Source organism: Poecilia mexicana, unplaced genomic scaffold (genome assembly GCF_051168715.1).
Source record: "Poecilia mexicana isolate PSO_F unplaced genomic scaffold, ASM5116871v1 scaffold_17, whole genome shotgun sequence".
NCBI classification, from domain to species: domain Eukaryota; kingdom Metazoa; phylum Chordata; class Actinopteri; order Cyprinodontiformes; family Poeciliidae; genus Poecilia; species Poecilia mexicana.
This window is the reverse complement of record NW_028263386.1, coordinates 23,717,287-23,742,489: the sequence shown is the minus strand read 5'-3', so window position 1 is coordinate 23,742,489 and position 25,203 is coordinate 23,717,287. Positions and strand designations below refer to the sequence as shown.

Here is a 25,203-nt window from a genome sequence, read left to right as displayed (position 1 = left end):
CTAAGCAAAAGCATGAATTAAGAATTCAATTTCAAGACCAAAGATGATGGGTCTAAGTTTGGCAATGTTTCACAAATGGTAAAAACAGGATTGCACCAGAGATGGGACATGATTTTCAAGCGTAAGACCTGAGTTGAAGGTTATCCCAAGGTTTCTACGTGAAGCCAAATAACCCAAAGATCTGCTTTATCTTTACAGTTTTTTTTTTTTTTGTGGCGCAAATCTATTTCCGTCTGTTTTTTCTCTTCATTTAATCGAAGAAAACGCATTGTAATGAAGCTGTTAATTAAATCCAACCACTTTAGTGAAATGTGCAATTTTAAGACTTGATTTGGAGGAAAAGAAAAGCAAAAGCAACAGTGGCTCCAATACAGAGCCATGTGGAACACCGAATCAAACAGGACAGGAATGAACCACCAGTGTTACTCAACAGATGGAGAAACACGAGCTTAGGTGAAAGCACATTTGTGTGCTAGAATGGCCTAGTCAGAGTCCAGACCTGCAACAGACACTTTTTTTTATCCAGATTGACTAAACGTGAGCTATGCTACAAAAAAACAAACAAACAAAAAATTCATAGGGTATCGACTCTATGCTGAACAGTTTGTGTTGGCCTGTATGTATGGAGAATGCAAACATGTCTGTCAATAGTTTCTTTTTTTGTATTATACTTTTTAAATATCCCATTACTTAAAAAATGTTTGCATGAATAAAACCCTGAAAACAGATAGAAGGTTTGGCAAACCAGTGCACACAGAAACAAGCAGCTTAATCAAACATGGCGAGCGTAAAAGTCTAAAACCGAAACAAAAATATTAATGACGCCCATATTTATTTCCTGTTTTTCCCCGTAAACATTACAGCTTCGCATTGTGTCTGTACATTACCTCCAGAATTAAGCAACTATCTTTCATGTTTCTTCGTCTTGACTGAAAACACAACGTGGAGGACCGTGTTTTTTCTTTTCTTTTTTTTTCTAAAACATGTGTTCTGCCTCTCAGTGACAGAGGAGCAAATGTAAACTCATGTTGCAGTAATCCAGTCCTGTTCACAGCTGCCTTTATGAGAGCCGTCATGGGAGGAAGCCATGTTTGTTTCAGGCCAAACCGGCACATTCTTGAATCTGCTGCTGCAGGAGGCTTGATTCATTCGGATTTATCAGCCTCGCTACAAAACCGATGAGGATATTCGTCATGCTAGAGGTGCAAATGTTTGACATGGAAATGTTCAAACAATATTTTGGGAAATATTTATCCTGCTCCATCTAAGTGTTTCTGTTTAACAGATTGGTTTGTTATTCACTGACTTTTAGACAGGTTAAAAAAAACTTCTGGAAAGATTTATTTTGGTCACACCTCATAAAGTCAGTGTTTTAACAAGGATGTATGAACTTTTTTCTATCCGCTGAATATACTGTATGTTGTGTAGAAATCAATACATTCCCCCAGCTCCACTCTTTCAGTCAGACTCTAACGTTCGCAGCTTCTTTTTTTTTTGTTTTGTTTGTTTGCACAATCATCTTGAAGCTGAAAATACTTCTTTGTCACATGTACCTTATGAAAACTTTTATATCTCAAGAGATTTACGATTCACTTTGTTGTCATTCAGCGTCGCCTCAAAGACCCAGAGCGGAACGAAGTGACGTTGCTCAAGCTCACACAAAAACATGTAAAAAAAAAAAAAAAAAGTTGGTACAGTTTGAAAAACAACCACACATGTGTGGCTTTACTGTTTGTTGTTAGAGTTTTTTTTTTTCTTTAAGATGTGGTTGATGTCAGGACAGGAAAATATTCAAATTAATTCCAGAAATACAATTGTTTATTTGAGATTTATTTTCTTAAAGCTGCAGTCTCTAAGTTTTGTTAAAAATATATATATGGTTTTTAAAATATTTGTCAAAATGGTCATTATGTCATGACAGTAGAGCAAGAGACAGACAATTTTTGAAAAATATCAAGCTCCAATCAGAGCCAGGAGGAGGGTCTTAGCGCTATCAATCACTCTCATGTACACCTTGCTCCAGCTTGCTTTATGCTACGCCACAGCTTCTGATGTCGTGAATGCTAAAGCTAGTTAGCATGGCCACTGATGATGGCGGATAATCGTTTTGTACTGTGGCGGTAAGTTGTTTCTCTGTTAGCACAAATGTTAGACCACTTCCTGTTGATCTCATTCTTTCAGCAGCCGACCCCAGGCTTGTTTTTCTAGGTAAAGGGGTTTAGAGGTCACAACATATTTTCTCTGATGTTTGGATGTTCATTGTTTCACACATCTGAGTAGTCATGACTTCAACAGTAGAAGGCTCAGTTGTACAGTCATCGCCACGGTGATGGTTTCAGAGAGAGAGATGGCGAGAGGCTGTTTACATGGCTAAGCTAAACACTTAAAAATAAGCACTTGCATCCCTCTAAGCCTTTAAAGATCTCCAAACCAGATTCTGGACAGACAGACTTATAAAGCAGAGCTCAGTGAATTAGAACATGTGTTCCGACGAGGCTTGTTTTGTAAGATTTAAATATATATATATATATTGAAAACAGCAACCTCTAAGCTGTTATTAAAGCCCACATTTCCATGTTAAGAATGTTTTTATTGCTCTGGTGTAAGATTCTAATCTCAAATTGTGTGTCTTCATTAATCGTGAGCAGGAAATCACCATAATTAACGAAAACAAAACATCAGTCTGCTTAACAGAGTGGAATACGTAAGTGAAATAAATCAACTTTTAATTTTAACTCTGCCTTCTTTTGTTTGTGCAGCACTTTGCCCAACGTTGTGTTGTTTTTTTTTAAGGGCTTTATGAATAAATAAATATTATGTAACTTTTCAATAATGTGCTAGTTTACTGAGAGGCACCTGTAATGTCAGCTGTTTCTGCTCTTTAGAAAACACTCAAATAGATTTCTTTTTTAAAAAAGCAAGTTCAAGGTGTTGCCACTAGGGGGCGTGAGGGTCTTATGTAAAATGCAAACTTATTTAAGAGTTTTGGAGGGTTTTTTTTATTATTATTATTATTAAAAAGAAAAAAAAAACCTGTCAGTATATACATTCTTATTAAGGTGTGAAAAATTATAGATGTTTTTTTTTTTGTGTGCTAAATATAGTATTTAGGGAGTGTGTTTTCGTATAAGCTCCACATTTGTTTGCAGAAGGGCCTGCTCGCTGCTTTACATTGCAAATAAGGCTGTGTTTACATTGCCTCACACCGACAATGGTCTCTATGGGTTACCTTCGCTAACAACACAGGTAACCAATCAGATCTCACAGGCTGGGGGAAGAGGTGTGACCGAGTGTGTGTGTTCAACTAGTTCTCTGGAATAAAAAAAAAAAAGAGGAAGCAACAACTGACAACTCTGATATTGACTGTGCGTCACTCCCTCCCTGGTTCCTGGGAATTCACAGTAAGAGAAGCAGATCCCAGGTCTGTGAGCAGATGAGGGCTCTCTCTCTCTCTCTCTCTCTCTCTCTCTCTCTCTCTCTCTCTCTCTCTCTCTCTCTCAGTTTGTCAGATGTAATGAGAACAATTTCCGCTCCTCTCCTCAGATCCTCCAGGCGACTGCGGCTGGGTCACACACACAGACACACACACACACACACTCAGAAACGAGCCCAGCACAGATAAGGTAAGCATGCCTCTTCCTCTGTTTACCAGCCCTTACGGCGATTTTTTGTTCTGTAAAAGAAGGTGGGGGGAAAAAAGAAGAAGAAGCCTGACATGGGGTCTGACATGTGCCGAAGAGAAAGTGAAAGTACTTTCCAGGGAGCAAAAGGTTTCCAAGCGTGGTTGTTTGTGGTGTATCTTTTTAAAGCTTTCTACCTGAGAATGCTAACAAAACAAAACAAAACACAATTTTTCTTTCAGACACAGCTCTGCCGTTTGCACAAATTGCTTGTAAAAAAAAAAAAAAAGGAAAAAAAAATGTGCTGCAAACACCTCCACTGTGCTCCAATTCCCCATCTCCAGCAAACACACACACACCATATTTCACTGTGCTCACTTAACAAGGCCCGGTTACCCAAAGCAACAAGAGGGGCTTATCATCTGCTCCCTTTCTTGCCATGCTGTTATCACATTGGCCTAGTTCACACACACACACACACACACTCGTAGGCACATGCATACTCTGTCCTATTCTGTCAAAAACAGTCGCGCTCTTTTCTATCTCACTTTCTGACTTGCTCTCGCTTACACGCACACGCGCACACACACATGCTGGCACAAACTGGGGAATGAATGTTATGGGGAGTGGGGGGGCTTATCAGTGTCCTTGGGGGCCTGGCAGTCTCTTCACAGACTCGGATCCCAGCGCTGGGGCCACAGGGACCAACCTATGTGACCAGACTGCTGATGAACAAAGGGCTCTACAGTTGGAGTGTCCTCTACGGAGGCAGCAGGCTGCAGGCCTCGCTAACGATCAACATATAGGAGCCAGGGACAGGTCTCTGTTAACGGCAGGAAAGATGATACTGTTCTGCTGCCGGGTGGGGAAAAAAACCAGTTCTGTCTGTTTCCTATTATACAAAATGGTTGATTTTTACACCAAAACCCGATTGTGCTTTGACTAGAACCGTTCTGTCTTCAGAAATGTTTCAGGAACAAAGCAATTAGCTATTAAGCTACGGTAACTGTTTAAAATGGTTAGGGACAACCAACCAAAGGTTTAATTTTACCAGAAGTATTCATACCTCTCAAAATGTTTCTCATTTTGTCCCATTTAAAGTTGCTGCAATTATGTAAAATCGACTTTTTTTCTTTTTTTTTTTTTTAGCTTTGCATCATGTTACGATGTTGTTTCGTCAACAAAAACATACCTGGAGTGTTGCTTTGATTCTGTTTGAGAAGTCCTTTTAGTCTCTAGTGGCAACCATTCACGGGATGCCTTAACGCTTGTTCTCACTGAACGCTGCATTTTTCTCTCAGCTCCTTCAGACTAGCCAGCGGCATTTAGCAAACACCTGGTGGAACTGCGCTTCTTCTGAGCTCGTCATACGAGCTACTTCTCAGTGCAGCGCTGGTAAAAACGTTAAAGGCTTAATGGAGAAACGTTGCTGTGATGACGTGCTGCAGGTCGGAAATAGCAGGAGCTTCTTAAAGAGACAGACGCCCGATTTCAAGGTGTTAAATTGCGAAGTCAAATTTCTTTTAAATCATGTTTGATATACCATTTTTATAACAAATGAAGTTAACATGATTGTGCTATAAAAATGTCCCCATAAAGCATAACACTATTCCTTTAAAGCGCAACTTTAATGTAAGTTCTTGATATTATTTGTAATAGAATGGCACAAAAATCTAGAAAATTAGGCTCTTTTTGACCTAATATGGATAATTAAAATTCAGTGCAACTAATTGTCATGCAAAGTCACAAATAGTAAATGACAGTTCAACAGGGTGACATTTAATCTGAGTGCAAATCCAGAAGGTGTCAGAGCTTTGTTAGAGAATATTAATGAACAAACATTGTTTGTCAATGAACAAACGATGCCAGGCGACTCAGCAGACAGGACAGGTTATAAAATTATAGCTCAACTTGCCCATTTTCATCAGTGGAAAACAGAAATCTACCAACCTACTTATTTTGTGACTTAGACTGACAGGCCAGACTATAGTAAAATAATTTTAGGATTTACAAGGATGTGGTCACATGGGCTGGAAACTGTTTTGGTGATCTGTTCACTAAAGTAAAGAATAGGGCTGATGTTAATGCAAATTACACCATATTAATAGGTAGTCCTTTGCATAATCGAATATGAACTGATGATACAAACTGATAATTGTAGGTTTAATACATCTATTGGCCAGTAGCTTCATGTTGTTCCCCCCAAATATTACTATAACCTCTCAATTTTTAAATACTTGAGTATTGTTTATATTCATACCGGTCCCAAAATAGTATTACAACTTCCCTGATATAGGCCCATGACTCTTATATAAAGTACAATGTTTGCAAAACACACATTTGTAAAATAAAAATAACAATAAATAAAACAAATTACATTCCTGCGGTCCCCCGCACCTTTTCGAAAAAAACAGCTGGTGCCCTGTTTCCTCATCAATTACAAAAATCATAAATGTTTTTTTCTAATTCAGACTCCAAACCACGTGAACACACTCCACTGGCAAAGCCCTAGTGCCCCGGACCCAGGTCAGAGGTTAAACTTGTAAAAGGTCAGAAGAGACCAAAACTGAATATTTTGACCCACGTTCAAAATGCAACATGCTTAGAAAAACTACCTCTGCACATCATCCTCAGCATACATTCCCAAAGTGGCAGAAGTTGGTGGCAGCATTATGCTGAGGGGAGGCTTTAATTTAGAAGGGCTATTAAGTCAGTGGTTCAGGCGAAGCGATCTTGGAGACTGGAGTGGAAACTTAATGCCACATTTCTACTGCCTTTCAGTGTTACATTCTATCCTGTGTATGTCTATAGCATAAACCTCTTTAGAACATTGTAGTTTTTCGTAGCTGTGTAACAAAATTATATAGCTACTTAATGATAAGGTAAGCGGGCTTGTTTATCCTCCACAACAATTTTTTAAACAATCCATTAATTGTTATGGGACTGAGAGGAAAAACGGTTTAAATCATAAATGGTTTTTTTTCTAATTCAGACTTCAAACCACATGAACTTACTTCACTGGCAAAGGCCTGAAAAGCCTCCACTCATTTATTTCTGTTAAACCACAAGTCACTATGCATAAAAATATAATTCTGCAGAAAAAAACCCCGTCATCATGTTTCTTCATGTAACTTATCAAAACTCCCAAGAACAAGTTGTTTTCTTTCTGGTCTTGTGGTTAAAAGTAGATGATGTAATATCAAAGAGTTTCAGTGCTCTAAACTAAATTAGTGACAGTGACATTTGACGATAGTGCTGACATGTCTCCACAAGTGCTGCTTGATTTAGAAAAGACCGGTTCAGTTTAGGCTTTGTTTTTGTACCTTCAAAACTGTGCTCATTTAGCCTCAGGTGCTTCTCAAAAACTTCTCTGTTGTTCAGAAATAATGCTATATTCACTACATTAATCCACTTCTATTAGCATGCTGTTTCAGTACTGATTCCGCATTTCTACCTAAGACTGACCTGCTCTTGTTGGAGTGAGCAGGTGTGCCACAAAGAGTAGAGATACAGGGTGCAGCGGTGGCTAGCATTGTTGGTTCTCAGAGCAGGATCCTGCTAGCTACACACTTTAAACTGCTCTTAAATGTGAGAAGCCATGGGCCAGAGTTACTGTGGCAAAACCGCAAATACTTTCCATCACTCCGGCTTCAGAGTTTGAAGTGCTTTTAACAGAATGCTAAAGTTCAGTGTGAGCAGATTCACCGCCTGCTGACCCTAGCTTGTATGTTTCAGGTCACTATTATTACATGTTTTGCTGGCTTGGAAGTCATTTGGGCGTTCAGGAAGTGATGGCATGGAAACTAAAGTCACATCACCCTTTAGTGATATTAATAATTTTTTAAAAAGCACAGTTCGCATGTTTAGAGGCCAACTCAGCAAGTGTAAGCAGAATGCAGGTTAGCTATTTGAGCTATAGTAGCCTGCCATACTAACTAATGTTAGCTTGTAAATATCTCAGGGTTACTCTGTAGCGAGTAGAATTACAAGAATTGATCATTTTGGGTATAATAAGCATGTTTATTCCAAAACATCTGCTAAACTCAGCAGCATATTTTAGTATTCGACTGCTGTGTACATAATTTGTTGGCCATATGATGAACAGTTCCTCTTTCGCATCTTTTTATGACTGATTTATTTACTTGTTTCATTGAGTCAAATCAGAAAATGCGTTTTCTAGGAACTTTGTCATTTACATATTTAAAACAGTTCAGAGAGATAACAGCTCTCGGTTTGTGTTTCTAACATTACAGATTTACTTTCTTGGTATACGTGAAAGGCTAAAGTCCCAGTCAAAAATAAATACAGTCATAACGTTATAACTGAATTGTTTTATTTGTTATGCTTATTGCACTTCCTTTTGTAGACATGACATTTCTCTTATGATTTCATTTTTTTAAAGACAGACAATATATAGTCAATTCTGCACTTTCCACCCAGTAAAATAGATATTAAAAAGCCAATGCAATAAATTTTTCACTTTCAATACTTGATTAACTTTCATATTGAGATGAAATAGCTTTATTTGCCTTAAATTCGCTTGATTTATTTCAACAGAATATTTTTATTATTATCAGACAAGGTTTGAAAGCAGCAACAAAAACTGCAGTCTATCAGTTTCCTAAATGGTTTGCGGCTGCTGGCTCGTGATTCAAACTCTATGTTCAACAGAACAGATTGAACAGATAACAGATAACAGACCATCCATTTCCCTCATATCTTTAAGAAAAGGAGCATTTGAAACTATACTTATTTAATACTTATTGTCAAAAAAAAAATGCAGCATCACAATATTAACAAGAATTTATTTTTGCAATTTTTAATTCCCAAAGCCTAAATGATCTGGTCAAATGTCTCCTTTGACCTCCTTTCTGTGAAGATAACGAGGTGCATCCCCTAATTATGACAATATGTTAATTTTAGCTCTTGTCGTCTCCATTTTCGTTTTCGAAAATGTCCTAAACTGGACAAACATTTCAACACGATCCACCTTGAGCAGCTTGTTTTGGTTACTGTGAAATGCAAACTTTATGTAGACATGTTGTCTATGCAAAAACATGATTTCAGAAATGTAATGCTTTGTTTATAGCTTATCAAAAGGCTTAAAATGTACTATGAATTGAGTCTTGCATCTAGAGTGAAACATGCAGGCTTTGGAAAGAAGCTGTTTTGTAATTCTGTTGAAAAAAAAAAAAACACATACACCTCAACTAAACATTTCCATTTTGAATAAAATGTAAATGATCTGATTTGATCTACAGGGCAGACTTATATGAAAACAAGTTATTAACTTAACACCTGCAGAAAAAGTTTTTTTCTTCCTGTTTTATAGTTTTGATGTAAAATGTTCTTTATTCAAAATTAAAATTCCGCCTCACAAAAAGAATGTGCACAACCCGAGTGACATCACATACGGCATGTGGCAACCGAACCAAGTTTGTTCCCTCTTTTTTGTGTGTTTTAATCTAAATTTGCTGAGTTTACTGAATGGATGTAGCACAAAATGTGACTGTGTGCGAAAACACTGCATGGATCTAACCCTGAATTTGGAGAGAAGAACGAGAGCGGACTGGAATGTAACTCGACTGCTTCAGAATCAAAGACCAAAGTTCATCACAGTTACTCGTCTCCAAGCTGATTTTTCAACTAAATGCCTTTTGTGATGGACACCTAACGAAAACACAAAAAGTAGAAGTTCTTCACTTCAAATAGCTTTAAAAAGTTAGCATTTCAAGAAGTGGAAAGTTAAAGACAAACATCAAACTTTACTACCCAGCTGCGTTTTTATATCCAGTTTACGTCTGTTGCAGGGAGGAGAAAAAAACATTAAAAAAATCCCCCACAAGATGATATCTTTAAAGCTAACTAACTCAGTTTGCTAGTTTTGGAGGCGTCTGTCTTTTCTAAAATAATGCTTTGCACCTGGTATTCTATCAGATAAAAAATACATCCACATGCTGACCTGTCATTTCTCAGGTCATATTAATATCACGAAGGCTAAAAACAACTGGGAGCATCAGAAGCTGAGAGAGAAAAGGCCGCTGCTGGCAGAGGTAATGGCAGCGGTTTGGCCCAGAAACTCAGGAAGTGGTTCCATCTAACTGAGCTGTGCTTCCTGTGTGATAACTGACCCAAACACGCTGCGCCTCTATCTCACACGTACACACCAAAGGAGAGTTTAAAAAACAAAAAAAACATCCCTTCTCACGTTAGGAAAAAAAAAAAAAAAAAAAGAAAAGTACTTTTTAACCACAAATGACGATTAATTGGATTTAAAATGTAGGAGCAGTTTAAAAGAGACTGGAATTACATCCTTGGACGTGAATTGTTCACAGAGCGAGATCCAACACAAACAAAACCGAAATGTGGGTGTAAAGCTTGTAAAAGAAAAAAAAAAGAAGGTTGAAGGTAGGAGCAGGTGTGGTAGCAATGTTTACACCTTAAATTTGACACTGGTGAGGGGGAGGTAGGCTAAACGGCGCCGTGGCAACAGCGTTTATTCCCCCTTTTTTCACATTCTGTCACATTAAAACCACAAACCTCTGTGAATTTTACTGGGATTCTACGTGATAAAGCAACACAGTTTTCATTTTATGTGTCACCAGTAAAAAAAAGAAAGTCTGACGAAACGTGGCCTCTAATCGTTTTATTAGCCTCACTGAGGCACGTCTGAAGGGTAAAACTTTCACCCACTTGTCTTTGCCAAATAGCTCAAGGTCAGTCTTCTTTTTTATTATTTATTTTGGATATTCAAAATGAATATCAGGTCCAGCGTTAAACGCCGTTTAGAAATGAAAGCTTATTGATCTATGAGAGGGTCCACCTGGATTATTATTCCACTGCTGTGATGTCACTTGAAAATAATCGCCACACAACAGTATTATTGTTTTATCACAATAACTTCTGCGACAATTGCAGCAAAATTTATTGGGACAGGCCTAGTTCTACATTGTGGGTATAATTACAAAAGAATTCTCAAGATTAAAAAGAACCAGTAGACTTTTGTAGATTTGAAGAACGCTGTTTTGCAAACAAAATAATAGCCCGCTAGTGGAATAATATACAAAGACCAGAACTAAACAGATGGCTTTCTACAGAACTTCCATTAGAGAAAATTAACATCAACAAATTTACTTTTGTAATTTTGTTTCCCTATGAGATGTACTGAAAGAGAATGTAATTCCTTAACTTGACCCCGAGTCAAGAATTGCATTATACAGGTTGTGTAGGGGAAACTTGGTTTACTTTGTTTATTCCAGGCAAGTAATTATTAAGTTGTTACTGGTGTCATTTTTTATGCAGTGAAAAGAATTTAAAAAAACAATGGGTGAAAAAAAAAGAAGCTCTTGCACAATCTTCCCTCTGATCTCTCCACTACGGCAGGTTGTTTCAGTCGAGTTTTTGAAAAAGGAGGTATAAATGAGGTAAAGACACACCACACTTTTAAGATTTTATTTGTCAAAAAATCTAAAATGTTTTATGCACATGCATAACTTTCCTTCCATTTCACAGTTATACACTACTGGGGGTTGGTCTACCATTCCAACCTGATTAGACAGGAATAAGTTTGAAGGGACTGAACAAGAGATATTTTCAGAAGCACATGGAGAATAATTTCCCTCAGAGAACATTGGGTTCTGGTTGGTGGACTCAGGAATTTACCAGCGGCGCATGTATGCTGGGCAGAAGGCGGAAAAAGGGAGGGAAAAAGAAAACAAGAAACGAGAAGTGAAAGAAGGAGTAGCAGAGAGGAGCCGGGCCCCGTCGGTGTTGTTCTTAATATGTTCTCCTTCACGGCCATGTTGTGGGGAATGCGCGGCCCTGAGGCCACGAACGTTGTGCAAAGATGTGATCTTGCAAGTTCAAACCCAGCTGCCTCCCCTCGACCCAAAACACCCACCCACCCCATAGCTACCGACTCACACACACACTTACACACACACACACTTACACACACACACTGCAGTGCAAAAGCTTCCTTCCTGTTGCTGGTTTAGCCCAGTTTAGAAGCGTGATAAGAGCGAAAGAATTAAGATATGTAAAACAGAGAGACTTGAGCTCAGATACCGATGCTGTCTTCTTTTTCCACTCTAGGCAAAGTATTCTAATTTTTTTTTTTATATGATACTTGGATAAATATTTGAGAATGTCTTGAAGAAATGAGGCTTGATCCCTTTCTGCAGGTGTAGCTGTGCCTCTAACGGCTCCCTTCACTCACATTTTGTTTCCCGGTGCCTCTCTGTTGTTCTGTGGCAGGTTCAGTCAGACCACAGGACAGTTCACCGCCCCCCGCCCACCACCCCTCCACTTCCTCATCAAGAATCGAAGCAGAGCAACATGAGTTTCCTGTGACGCCACTCTGTCTCTGGTCAATTATTGTAGCTGTTCACATCACTCCTCCACAAGACGGGCTTCTGAGCGCATCTGCAGCTCAGCGGAGAGTTCCTCCGCAGGAAAGATCCAGCAACACCTTTCTGCTGGTTCGGATCCTCCTCGCCGGAGGGGCCTGTGATGTTGTTTCCATGACGTTGGAGTTGCTTCGGGACACGCAGCCATGCTTCAGCAGCCGGAGCTCATCTTTGACTTTGCCAGTGACCACTTCAGCTCATCGCAGGTGAGATCTAGTTTTGTTTTTTTTTTTTTAATAACTAAAGCTTGTTTTTGATTTAAAACCTTTAAAACCGTCCGGTTTCAGATGGGGATGTTTTCAGATTACCCTGCAGTGGTGGTGGAGGAGGTCCCCCATCAACACCTGCTGACATACACCGGTCTGATGGGTGAACAGTCACAGACAGAGGATCACCACGAGCTGCTTAAAGGTCAGCACACACACACACACACACACACACACACACACACACACACACACACACACACACACACACACACACACATGCTGTCTGCCACTCGGCCGGTTGCATCTCAGTCACAAAGTTGTCGAAAAATGTCATTTAAGTCAGTATTTTTTTTTTAAGATGTCACCGACACACTGACAGAGTTCAAGTGTTTATTGCTGTTAACTGTGACTTACTGTGCTGCAAATTCAGTTTCCTGAAATGTAATGTGGAACAATACATATATAGAGCTGAAACAGGTATTCTCAAGTGGCATAGTTTTAGCTTCACCTGGTTCAGATTTACTGAAAAAATGTCGTTTTATTGCATTTTAGGCAACAACATTTTTATTTTTTATTTCAAAAAAGAAGTTGTATTGTTTTTTATTCACATATTTTAATGCATTTTTAATGCCGTGTGAAAAATCCATAGAACATGCTTTTTTAAAAAATCTGATTAATTGTAAGAATAATCGCTGGATTAATAAATTAATAAAATAATTGTAATAATCTGGTGTTGAACCTTGCTGCAGAGGCTGCCAGTGACTGCTGGGTAACTACATTGAAAAAAGAAAAATTATTTATTACAAGTTATAAAATTAAGTTTATCCAAGTAAATATATTAAGTTTATTAAGTTCTCATGTTAAGCAAACGCGAATGAATGAAGTTTAACAAACTTAATTTGATTACATGTCACAAGTTAACTCTTTTTTTTTTAAATTGGAGCTCTATTCTCTTTTTGCAGTGTCTCAAGCGAGCACTCTTCCCCCTTATTTTTACTTTTTACCAATTTTTTTTATAATTGATCATATCTAATGTTAATTTTTTGTCTGTGTAGCTGAATTGTGGGTTTTGGTTTGCTGTATAAACCATAGCACTTAATTAAAAACTAAAAAAAACAGCGCCTTATCTGTGCGCATGCGCACTGGGATTCACAGCACATGGACCACCCTCCGCAGAAAAAAAAAGTTCAGGAAGTGAAACAAAACATTCCTAGCGTGCTCCTGTTAGTGAAGGAGTCCCAACAGGATGCTGAGGACGCGGTGAAAGCAGGCTGCAGCTCTCCTCGTGCTCTCGTCGGAATGAAACAGTAAGGCATGTCGCCGGGGTCGTGTTTTTCCGTGGGAGCAACAGCTGTTAAAATCTCGCAGAGGTTCTCGGCTGTATTAGCCCACGGTAACAGCTGGGTTAGAGAAGGACTCAGAGACAGCTGAGGAGAGTGCCCTTTAAAGTTCCTACAACATGGAGGTCAGAACCGTGAACCTAGTGGGTGGTTTATTTTGGTTTGTTTTTTACTGTGGGTTTAGTGGAGCTTTGTCCCTAGCAGAAGACAGGTAGCTGCTAGCTAGCAGATGGTCTGTTGAGCTGCTTCACAACCTCATCACCTCATGAATAAATGCGCGCAAAACAATAGACCCCGTTTTTTGCTGAGGGCTACATTCAACGTCGTGAACCATATATACCGTACATTATGTATCATAAACATGGTTGCGTGTGATGAGTAAAAAAGTAGCGAGTTGTAACAGAATGTTCCTTGTTGAGAGAACAGTATGAAGACAGTTTAACTCAGTCTGTTACTTATTAACAGATTGTTGAGGCGTACTGTAAATTAATCTCAAAACTTTTGCGCAAGTATTATTTGCTGGTTTAAGGAAAACGCCATACATACTTTGATAACATTACAATAGCGTGTGATATGGTGAGAAACAATATTAAAGATAAAAAGAATAAACCTGTAATGCCATAGTATTGAGTTTTTATTATTAGTAGTATTTTGTTTCCAAGGGAAATAACTTCTTTGCTATTTTTAGATCGTTTTTGGTCAATGTTTAGACACCTATAATAGTCCCTTTAGTATTAGCTGCTTGTTACTTTGTAATTTGTTAGTAATTTAAGGCCATTGCAACAATTTAATTGTAAAGTTCTTTTTAATGACGCACAGTAGGGCAGAACACTTTTTAGACAACATTTAGGTTTTACCTGTCCTGCATTTTTTCCGAATATCAAACATTTTAGTCTTATGTCAAACATGCTTTATTAATCCCAAAGGGAAATTAAATGTAATATTGCACAAGTTTCTTTAAATAGCTGTTGTAGATGCTGATGGCTTAGGGCAGGAAGGACCTCCTGTTGCAGTCAGTATTACACCAAGCCTGAAGAAGCCTCTGACTGAAGTAGGGCTGTGTAATAATATTGATATTTTCTTTCCTAGAAAAAAATCGATATTCTTCTGCAAGTATTGTAACATCCAACTGTCACCTTGCTCACTCACTACTTGCTTCACCATGAGAGTGATTAGGTCATCAGGCTTAGAGGGATTCCTTCAGATGTTAAGTGTCAAGGTTAAAAAGGTATCAAACTATTCGGAGCAGGGTACTTGGTGCACTTTATTTACTTTACAAATGCACATAAGCTACAGTTTGTACTGTTTCAATTAAAAGGAACATGTTTTCTCACCACTTTGATTCATTTTGTCCAGCTGTCAACTTTAAGTCTGTGTCCATGTCCAACCAGAGCCAGGTATTGTGTAGTTGTTGCTTTTAATCAGTTTTCAGTTAAATTAATTCAATCCAACTCTATAACAGTCACAAAATGTCACCAAAATCACTCTGTCCCTCTAAAATCTTTCAGAAAATCTCAAAAGTGTATTGAATTGTATCGTTTGCTGAATAGCGCAATATATATTGTATCGTGAGAAGAATATCGTGTATCGTATCGTATTGTGACATTATTGTATCGCTACAGCCCTAGACTGAAGACACTTTGTTGATGTCTCATCAAGACGATGCGTAAGGTTGTCCATAATTTTCTATGTCTTTAGGACATTTCTTGTTTTTTCCAAAAACAAAACTGCCAATTGTGTCGTCATGGTCAGATTTAAGAACCAGACGGAAAAAGTAAAAAAAAAAAAAGAAACGAAAGTAAAACACGCACTATTATTTAAGAAAGTTCAAAAGGCCTTGAGAAACATTGACCACAACCACTTTACAGGTTTCCAAGAAGAGCTGTTTGTAAGCAAAGTATGTAGGAATGAAGGTGGTTGTATGTAAAAAATTTTAAAAAATCACATTCTCTTGTATGTCAGGTAAGGTAGCATGATTCCAGTTGACTCTGGCTTCATGCAGCTGCAGTGTTTTCATTATAGGTGTGATATGAAATCAGACCAATTAAAACTATCTACATTTATATTGTCTGTCTAATCAGACGTTGGAAACGGTAAAGTTTTGGCAAAATTTGCTTTGAAAAAATTGACTCCCTAACTCATGTTGATGTAGGGTGGGGCAATATGGAGGAAAAAATCCTATCACCATAAAATCACTCTCAATCTTTATTTCAATTTTTATAATTATTTAATGTTTTCTGGTATCATTAACATATGAATTGCTACTTAGTTTTTTTTATCTGACTTTGAATAGCCAGAATATCTCCACATGACGAAACCGTTTGGACCCTTCTCAGCAATGATGTAATTCGCTGTCTCTTCTTCCTTAAGAACGATTATTTTTTTTCTCTGTTTTTATGTTTCCACTCATCTCCCATCTGTTACCTGAAGTAAAACGCTACATCTGCACAGTCATTAGTCTGTCTGGCTGCTAGTGAGCAGTCTGCATCAACAAACATGGTGTCAGCGCAACTTTAAAAAGTCTTACATTCATGCTTCTAAAATTAAGGACTTAAATTAGTTAAATTCATTTGAAAAATGCAAGTTGGCCTGAAATATGTCAATCAAAAGTCGTAAATTTTGTCGTTGCAGAACTGTTTAATTCCTTATATTCTACATAGTTTTATTTTTCTCTTGTGGGACGTTTCTGTCAGGCAGAAGTACGAGTCACCTGCAGACATCTTTATGGCGTTCTGTGATTCGAAGCGGTTGACTACCAGTAACCAGCTGCTAATATTACGCTTTATAGCTAGCTTTTTTTATTTTTTACATCTATTGTGGATGAGTACTAATTTATCGGAAACATATTGTTTCTTGTACATCTCTGTCATGACACAGGTCTTAAACTCCATTTAAATTTGAGTTGGTGAAACCTGAAGAAACCCTGATCCACTCAGTTGGTCCGGCATGGAGCGACTTTTTTTTATCATTGGCTATTCATAATTTCTGTATATTGTAGGTCTATATCAACCCTTTCTTGTACGTCTATTGAGCAAAACCTATTTTGCGATATTATACATCGCTCTCTTTTTACCGCTCAGCTCTGTGGCGTCTATGGAGATCTACTCTCAGCTTCGATGAACCTGTTTTACTTTAGTGAAGTTCTCTTCTGAGTTTGTGGGGGAGTCGGCATCACAGGAAGTGAAGGGTTTTTTTTGTGACCTCTCCGTCTGAATCCCATCCTCCCGTATCTCAGTGTGGTTTTTTTTTTTGCCTTCGCTCCTCTTTTGATCCTCAGTGGAGCCATGTGAGAGCGGCGAGGAGGAGACCATGGAGACGCTTGTTGCTGCTGACTCGCTCCTTGACATGGACTGCGTTGACACGCTCTCACTGGAGCAGCACTACTGTAAGCCCACACACACTTTCTGATACACAAGTGGTTTGTGCTCGGAGACGTTATTTTTAGATACGATGTTCTCTTTCATTAAATCTGTTTATGTCCCCCCCTAACCCACCCCACCCACAGCCCAGGCTTTCCTCCCGTCACTGAGCGATGTCATCACCGCTCCCGTTACCCAGGTAACCGTGTCCGCCGAGGGCGTTGTGGGAGCCGTTGACCAGTCGCAGTGGCACTCGTTGCACAAAGAGAGACCTGCGGCGCAGCTGCAGTCTAGAAAGAGGAGTGAGTTATCTTTCTGAGCGGAGGCGGAGGGGTGAGGTCACCTGGGAACGTGGGGATTAAAAAGATTTGATTTGTTTTTGTGTGAGCAGGTAAGAAACCTCGACATCGGAGGGCAGAGTCTCCTACACCGGATATCAAAGTAAAGAAGGACAAATATAACAAAGGTATTTGAAAACATCAGTAGTTTTCATATGTCACCTGGTGCTAGATCTGGACTTCAAAATAAAACCATTTAAAGATAAATTTATGATTCAAAGGGGCATTATTATGTGTTTTCCAGGTACATTGTGCTGTAAAATGGAACTATCAAGTAACTATGCTACCCTCAGTTGTTATAAAAGTGCTACATTGATCAAATATGACGTAAAAGAAATTTTACTTCTCGATTTAACGCCTTGAAATTGAGCATCTTACTCTTTAAAAACTCCTGCTCTTTATGAAACAGGAAGTTGTCACAACACTCTGGATGGAGCAAAGAAAGAGCCACAAAAGACTCTAAGCATGTAGTTTACCCAGAGCTGTGAGGGTCTAGTTTAGATCAGAGTGCATTAAGTGGCTCAGTCAAAGTCTAGACCAGTGGTGTCAAAATGTTTTGCCACGAAACCCAAAGTCGTTGAGTTGGAAATAGTTGGGGCCACAAAAATTGTAGATATTTTTTTAGGACATTTTAAAAATATCCTCAAAAACAATTACATTTATTAAAATTAACCAAATAGTGAGGTTTTTGTAGAAAACTGATCTGTAAATCATTATAGATTTAAAACATAAAAAAGGTCTTGTGAACCTAAGATGCCAGCAGTTTTGACATTATTTGGGTCAGTTTTCTTATTTGGGAAGTAATATTTCCTTTTGAGAAAAACTAAATCAATGTTTGTGGTTCTGGTTGCTCCAAAATTGAGAAAAAGTCAATAATTAGAAATCTGTATTTTGCACCATCATATGATTTTTTTAATTAAAGGAGATGTTGCTTATCTGTAAAAGGTGTTGCCCTAAAAGAAAAAAAAAGTGTCCATCTGGACCAACCACCATGATTGCAGGTCAGCCTTAAGTGGCCCCCGAGCCGCAAACTCATCTGCAGCGAGACTTTCGAAGTGCTGTTTTTCTTCCAGTCTGACTGAAATTTTCACTGCAAAGAGCTTTTTGAATTCAGATTTTCTCATTTCAAAACATAACATGTTCTGGATCATCAAAGGTCTGGGCTTGGTGATTAAATGCACAAACCACTGGAGGTACGCACATTTCTTCTGTTTCTTTTTGATATTTCAGTACAAACACAATTAGTGATGCAACACAGGCTGCGGGAAATAAAACAAACAACAAAAAAGAATAAACGACTCACCGTCTTTGCAAAAGCAATAAACTCATGTTTTTGATTCGAAGCGCATACCTTTGGCCTCACATCATTCACTTCCAACAATGAAACAACCAGCAGTTGCGTGGCCACAAATCATGTACTTAAGTGGCAAAAGAGCCGAAGAGTATTGAAGTGTGTCTGGATTATGACTAGAGAATAAACAGCGGGAGGATATTCTGTTTACTCTGCAGAGAAGATGATTCATTTTACTGCTTTGCTCTTTCTGCAGTAGCAGTAACATAAGTTGCTATCAGCCGGTTAATTAGGCAGGCCGTCTGACATGTTACCATGCCAACTGTCGTTTCAAAACGCTCTCGCCTTATTAGGAGCGATGGTTGGTGCTCATTCAGTTTCCACATCATGACTCTGCTTTTTGCGACCTAAAATGTTTCCAAACAATCAGAATGAGTCATTTTTATAAGTGATAGAAATATGGAGGAGCCTCGGGTGTAATTTGAATATGCAGTACTTATCAAAGGTTGCATAAAGGAGAGCTGATGCATCAGCTTTCTTAAATGTGATTCTTTGTTAAAGAATTATTTACAAAAAAAAATTGCAAACAAGCAGCCATTTTTTATTGTTTAAAGAACTTTTGGTTGTTGCTGAACAGTTCAAACATGCAAATAGAGATTTGTCTTCTTCAGACCCTCCATCTAAACAATCTCAAAAGCCTGCAACAAAATAAAAAGGTTCTAGAAAGAGTTTTACAGTGCAGCTCTATATTTAACCCCAATCCCTTTTATGTTGGTTCTGATCCCCATGTAGACCAGGTGGCTCTTATGAAACATGACAGATCACGACTCCTTATCAAACCAACGTAACTCTGAGTCACATCCTACCTGGTCGATACTTTTTTTTTTACTTGAGTCATTTAACCACATTTTCTTACACAAGTCTGATGTCAAAGCAGGTCCGAAATGGCAGCTATGCAGTGGGACATACCGGAGAACTACCCATTTTGTAGTTCCCCTTTTCATATGCCAGTTGTTGTTGAGAGAAAATGAGTTCCTGTAGATTAGCAGATAATTAGCTACTTTTATTTTAAAGCTGAAGTATGAAACTTTTATAAACAATATGTTTCACACGTATTTGTTTAAACTGTCATTATGTCGTGAGAGGATGACGTAAGACAGACATAATCTGTGAGAAAAAAAATCAAACTCCTCTGCCTCCACCCTGTGGTCCTACTGCAATCTGCTCAGTTAAAAACAACCAATTAGAGTCAGGAGGAGGGTCCTAGTGGTGTCAGTCATGCTTATGTCATTGTTGTTTAATGTGCTAATAGTGGTGAAGCAACTTACCATTTCCCACAGACTTATGTTTTACAGAATATGTAAAAAAAAACAAAAAAAAAACATCCTTTATAAAAGTTACATAATGAATGAGGGCAGCTTTTTAATCTGTCAGATTGTTTCCATTTGAGCCAAATACGTGTTTCCTTACTACTTCTACTAAGTCTTCACCAAAGTTATTTTCCTCGGGTTATTTTTCTTTGTCTCTTCATTTATTGTTCTGTTTTGTGTGTGTATGTGTGTTTTTTTCCTCCTTTAGGAGGGAACACCCTCTACCTGTGGCAGTTTCTGATGGAGCTGCTGCAGGACAGACAAGTCTGTCCTCGCTACATCAAATGGACTGATCCGCAGGCGGGCATCTTCAAGCTGGTCAACTCCAAAGCCGTGGCCAGGCTGTGGGGCAAACACAAGAACAAACCAGACATGAACTATGAGACCATGGGAAGAGCACTCAGGTACGGCGTCTTTAGGAGGGTTTCGGTGGAGGTTTGGACTTCGGTCCTGTTTTAATGGTGCAGCTTAACCTAAAAAATTTAAGCAACAGCGCATCGCAAAGTCGTGCGTACTTGTGAAGTGGAAAAATACCACTTTTTAATTCTTTTAAAAAAAAATTTGCTCCATCTTTGAGACCCCTCTCACGCCCTCTTGTGCCCCCTCACCCCCACCCCACTTTGAAAAACAGTGGTCCAAAAAATAAAATCCCACTAAAACAAAGTTTAGCTTTGTGACCAAATTTGGAGCAAGAACGTTCTGGGTTAAAATCCCGACCTTGGGGTCGTTCCGCATGGAGTTTGCATGTTCTCCCTGAGTATGACTGGGTTTTCTCTGGGTACTCCAGCTTCCTCCCACAGTCTAAAAATAGGCCTCTCTAAATTGCCAATACGTATGAGACTGTTTGTCCTGTGTGTCTCAAGATGGCTGGACAAAATATGAAAAAGTTAAATAAAAATGCTGAATTTTTACCTCCAAAACTGTATATATTTTGAAAATTAATCTTCCAAGGCAATGACATCTGTGGGGAAAAAAAATAAAGATTTTTTTTGACATCAGTCTGCTCAATATTTTGGGGGCGATTCTTGAAGCTTAGATTGCTTTTTCTTCCTCCATTTACATCATTGAAATGACATAATGGTGATAAATCTTAAACAAGTTTTCAATTGAACAAAACATAATTGACTAACAAACCAAACAAAACATATTAACAATGGAAAAGGCAGATGCAGCTAAATTAGTCAAATCTACATTAAAAGTTGTACATTTGCCGTTGTTGTTGTTGGGACTCAATCTGATCACGTTACCAGCCGCTCTTTGACATGGATTCTGGATGTGTATTGCATGTATTAACCAGTACAGAGGAAAAACTACAAATGGGTACAGCTCTAAAAAACAAAACATCTCCATTCTCTTAAAATCAGCTTTAAGACCCAACTTCCTCTTCAAGCTTAAACTGAGACCTGATTGGCTGTATATTCCCCTGTGTTTGTGAAGGTACTACTACCAGCGGGGCATCCTGAACAAGGTGGAGGGCCAGCGCCTCGTTTACCAGTTCACCTCTCTTCCCGTGAACATGGTGTACATCACAGATGGAGATTGCGGCAAAGAAGAAGAGGACGACGATATTGACAAAAGCGGAAACGACGAGGGGCTGAGCGACGGTACCATCTCCAGCGACCAGTCTGCGGAGTACGAAGAAGCGGACGAGGCGGAGGAAGAAGAGGACGAGGAGGACTTCCAGCCGCCGCTGAAGAAAACCTCGTTGGTCTCTCCACGAGCCGCAGTGGCGCAGCGGCCCAGACCGACCGCCAAGCAGCCGGCTCAGCGCGACACTGTCCTGCGGCCCACCGGCGCCAGCCTGATCCAGGAGCAGCACCTGCCCATCGTGTCGGCCGAGATGCTGAGGACGCTGCAGAACCTGCAGAAGGTCCGATCGCTGCAGCCGGCCGGGCAAGCGTCTGTCTTCAAGACGGCCCAGCTGCTGGGGAGCCTGTGCGAGAGGCAGGCTGCGTCTGAGACGGCGACGGACGCCGGCAAAGGGGCGCAACACAAGTCGCACGCAGAACGCCGAAACGCCCCGTATTTGGTGTCTCCCACGACCTCCGACCAATAAACACATCCAGCCTCTGCTTCGTACCAAACACGTTCACTCCACTGACTCAGGAACTCTTCCACAGCTGTACTTTGCTGCATCGACGTCTGAACGCCAGGTAAAGCCGTCAATCATTTAAGTGAGGCACCAATTAGACGACTCGCTGCGTCTTTATTCAGACTACAATCACGGCAAACCAAAACCAACTCAATCATCCCTTAGAAGACGTTACACCCTGTTGTATTTTCTATCAACAAGCTACTCAAGAAACCAAAGACAGACATGCACTGGAACCCACAGCCTCTCTGCACCTTCTGCAGATCCTTTTTGCTTGCACTTCCACTTCAGGCTTTCCTGGAGTCATTTATCATGCCATCACTTCTTCGTCAACCTTTTTATTTTTAATTTAATGTACAATCACACGCTGAATCATTCCTTGGCCTTCAAAGCGTCTTGTTTGCACTATGATCTTCACTCTGCTGTACGTTTTCTTCTCTAAGTGCCTAAAAGTCTCGATCCTGGCCCTGCTTTCTCTCTGTCTTTTGCTGATAATCATGAAAATTGTGAGGGAAAAACATTCCATATTATTATTATTATTATTATTAAGAGTACTGTTGCTTTTTTAAAGATATGTTTGTATTGTGATATGTTAAAATAAGGGATGGCTTTTTGCTGCTGTTAAATGTTTGGCCTTTCTTTTCTTGACAATCACAAGTGAAGTGCTTCTTATAAATTTCCATTGTAACTGTAAGGTCTTTCTGTTTGGACACTGTGCATATATAAGCCTCGGATGTTATATACTGTAAGTTTGAATGTGCTCCTGCTCTGTTGCCATCACCCCCCCTCCCAAACCCCCCCTCAGGTTCACTTATTTTTCTACTCTACAGAGACCGTGTACTCCATGTAAGGAGCGTAATGGCCGACTGTTAATAATGAAGTAATTAGTCAAGCGTTTCCTCCTGCCCCGGCCTTAATGGAGCCTCGCGTAGCCAGCTCGCAACGTTCACCTCACTCCGCAGGAGCGAGGCTGCCGTTTCGTCAGGCTAAACTTAGGAGATGCTTACTCAGTGACTGTGCCTTTTGCCTGTAGGGAGCCGCTATGCAAAACTGCTTCTCACTTTATTAAGCCATTTGTCTCAGATTCCCCCTCACCTGCGCTACCCGGGTGTCTCCTGGTGCTGTTTGTTCAGCGTAGGGCGAGCTTTAGCCAGAGGATGAGGGAGGATTTCTGTTGCCTTATTTCTTTTACGCATTTTCCTTTTTGTCCAGAGATGGTAAATGGAATAAAGGAATATAGGTGTGAAATTTGTCCTTGTCTTATTTTTTTCTTTTCATGTTGTTCAATGAAACTAAATGTGAAAATCTGCGGTTTGTTTTAGAGGTTTATATTCACTCATCTTTGACTTGAAAGCAAGAGTTCAGGATTGCCAAATGATTATTCTGTTGGAACAACTAGTTGGTTCCCAAGCTCTAACCAAACCGGTACTGGTGGATAAAACAAAAATGTTTCATTTTTAGAAACGGTATTTATTTTTACGTTTTTGTTAAAAACTGTCACTAGTTTGAGATAGATGTGTAGAAAAAATTAACCTCCTCCTTGTGCTACTATTGCCCTCTTCAGAAATTCACCACTCCAATCAGAAACAAACGGAACCAGTAGGAGGAGCTTAGTGCTGTCAATAAAGCTCATGTACATGGTGCTAAATGTGTAAAGTATTTGAAACTAGGATTTATGAGCCATAACATTCTCTCTTTCAGCATAAACCTTCTATAAATGCTTGCTTCTATAAAATTGCCCTGACACATCCCAGACTTTCTGAGAAAGAACATGGAAGTTGTAGCATTGTTTTTTTTTTTCAGTCTTATGAGGTATTTTATTCTCTTTATTCCCAACACTTAGATTTTAATCCTGGAACTGAATTTCAGGTTCTCTTTTTTTAACATCTGAACTTCTTTTTAATTCAGATTTCAACTTTTTTTTTTTTTTTTACCTCCAAGTGACCCTAATTTTTTTTTTTTTTTTTTTGTAGAAGTGCTCCAACCCTAAACTACAGAAGATGATTAGGGCCACTGAGAAAAAAATATATATATTTTTTTCTTTAAATCTTTTTTTTCCTCAGAATTTTGACTTTTTATTTCACAAGATTAATATCCGAGAAAAAAAGTCAGATTATCATCTTTTTTTCCAGTGGTCCTAATCCTCTTCCGTACCAATCCTATTAATAGCATATGGATTCTAAATAAAAGTGAGATTCAGACCAGGAAACCAACTATGCTGCCATACCTGGTATAACATTGTGAAGTGGTCTATCATACAGAAATTATTCCAAAAGCACATTAATGGCTGCAAAAAGTATATTATTTCTCTGCCACAAGCTGTCTCCTCTCCAACCTCTACTGTATCGAACACACACACCTGCTTGAGTGTGACACCTGGCTGGGTGAAAACACTGAGGAAAAGAAGCAGGTCCTGATCACATACATTGGTCTTCAAGTCTGGAGCATCCCAGCTCTCCTGGCATCTTAAGGGTCGACAATCAGGACTCTAGAAAACATCTTACCAAACTCCAAGTCTCTCAGACTTCAAGACTGATCCTGCTTGTCATGAAGGTTCCAGATAAACTAGTCTTGACCCATCTCAGTTCATGAGTGAAAATTTCTCCTGACCCTCTTCAGTTAGCCCACCAGCTGCATGCAGGGGTGGATGATGCTGTCATCTACTTACCGAGTTTCACCTGGGAAGTGGCGGAGGCACAGAGAGACAGGATCACGGTGTGTGACAAGCTCCTCGGGACGGGTGACGGTGCTGCCACTGACTGCTGGGTTGCTGATTACCTGTCAGACAGGGCTCAGTGTGTTTGGCTGAGGAACACCGTGTCTGATGTAACGAGTGCCACAGGGAACTGCTCTCTTCCTGTTTCTGTTCTGTCTTTACACCTCTGTACAGACTCGGTTGTACTTTAAGTACAACCGAGTCTGAGTCAGACCACCTGCAAATGTCCTCCGGAGACTCTGCAGACAGTGGGGTGTACTGATGGACATGAGTCATTGTAGAGATAGATGGGTGGGACACAATCTGCAGTAGTCTTCCTCTCCTTACTGTGGACAAGACTTGGAAGATGGCAGTCCGTTTGGCAGAGTAAAACATCTTCTAACTTCATCACTTCCTCGACTAGAGAGGTCATGGATGTTGGATTGGAGGACCAGCGCTCATCTTATGTTATTCACAATGA

The 25,203-nt window shown here is 39.4% G+C and overlaps 1 protein-coding gene across 2 annotated transcripts; it reads left to right on the top strand.

The window, feature by feature from the left end:
• Window positions 1–3,264: 3,264 nt before the first annotated feature.
• On the top strand, window positions 3,265–23,275 carry LOC106924085 (ETS-related transcription factor Elf-1-like). Of its 2 annotated transcripts, XM_014997607.2 has the most exons (9): window positions 3,265–3,421; window positions 3,544–3,623; window positions 11,877–12,234; window positions 12,316–12,439; window positions 16,855–16,962; window positions 17,083–17,238; window positions 17,328–17,402; window positions 20,144–20,339; window positions 21,373–23,275. In XM_014997607.2, the coding sequence occupies exons 3-9, from the start codon at window positions 12,175–12,177 to the stop codon at window positions 21,989–21,991; spliced, it is 1,338 nt and encodes a 445-aa protein (XP_014853093.1). In that variant the 5' UTR covers window positions 3,265–3,421; window positions 3,544–3,623; window positions 11,877–12,174; the 3' UTR covers window positions 21,992–23,275. The 2 variants fall into 2 exon arrangements, with proteins under 2 accessions (XP_014853093.1, XP_014853096.1); XM_014997610.2 differs by lacking the exons at window positions 3,265–3,421; window positions 3,544–3,623; window positions 11,877–12,234; window positions 12,316–12,439 and adding an exon at window positions 12,537–13,544.
• Window positions 23,276–25,203: the final 1,928 nt, after the last annotated feature.

Bases quoted from the DNA above. Each gene is read 5' to 3' on its own strand.
- LOC106924085 (XM_014997607.2), top strand. From the start codon at position 12,175: ATGCTTCAGCAGCCGGAGCTCATCTTTGACTTTGCCAGTGACCACTTC. The intron at 12,440-16,854 runs GTCAGCACACAC...TTTGATCCTCAG, and splicing joins TCACCACGAGCTGCTTAAAG to TGGAGCCATGTGAGAGCGGC. The intron at 20,340-21,372 runs GTACGGCGTCTT...GTGTTTGTGAAG, and splicing joins ACCATGGGAAGAGCACTCAG to GTACTACTACCAGCGGGGCA.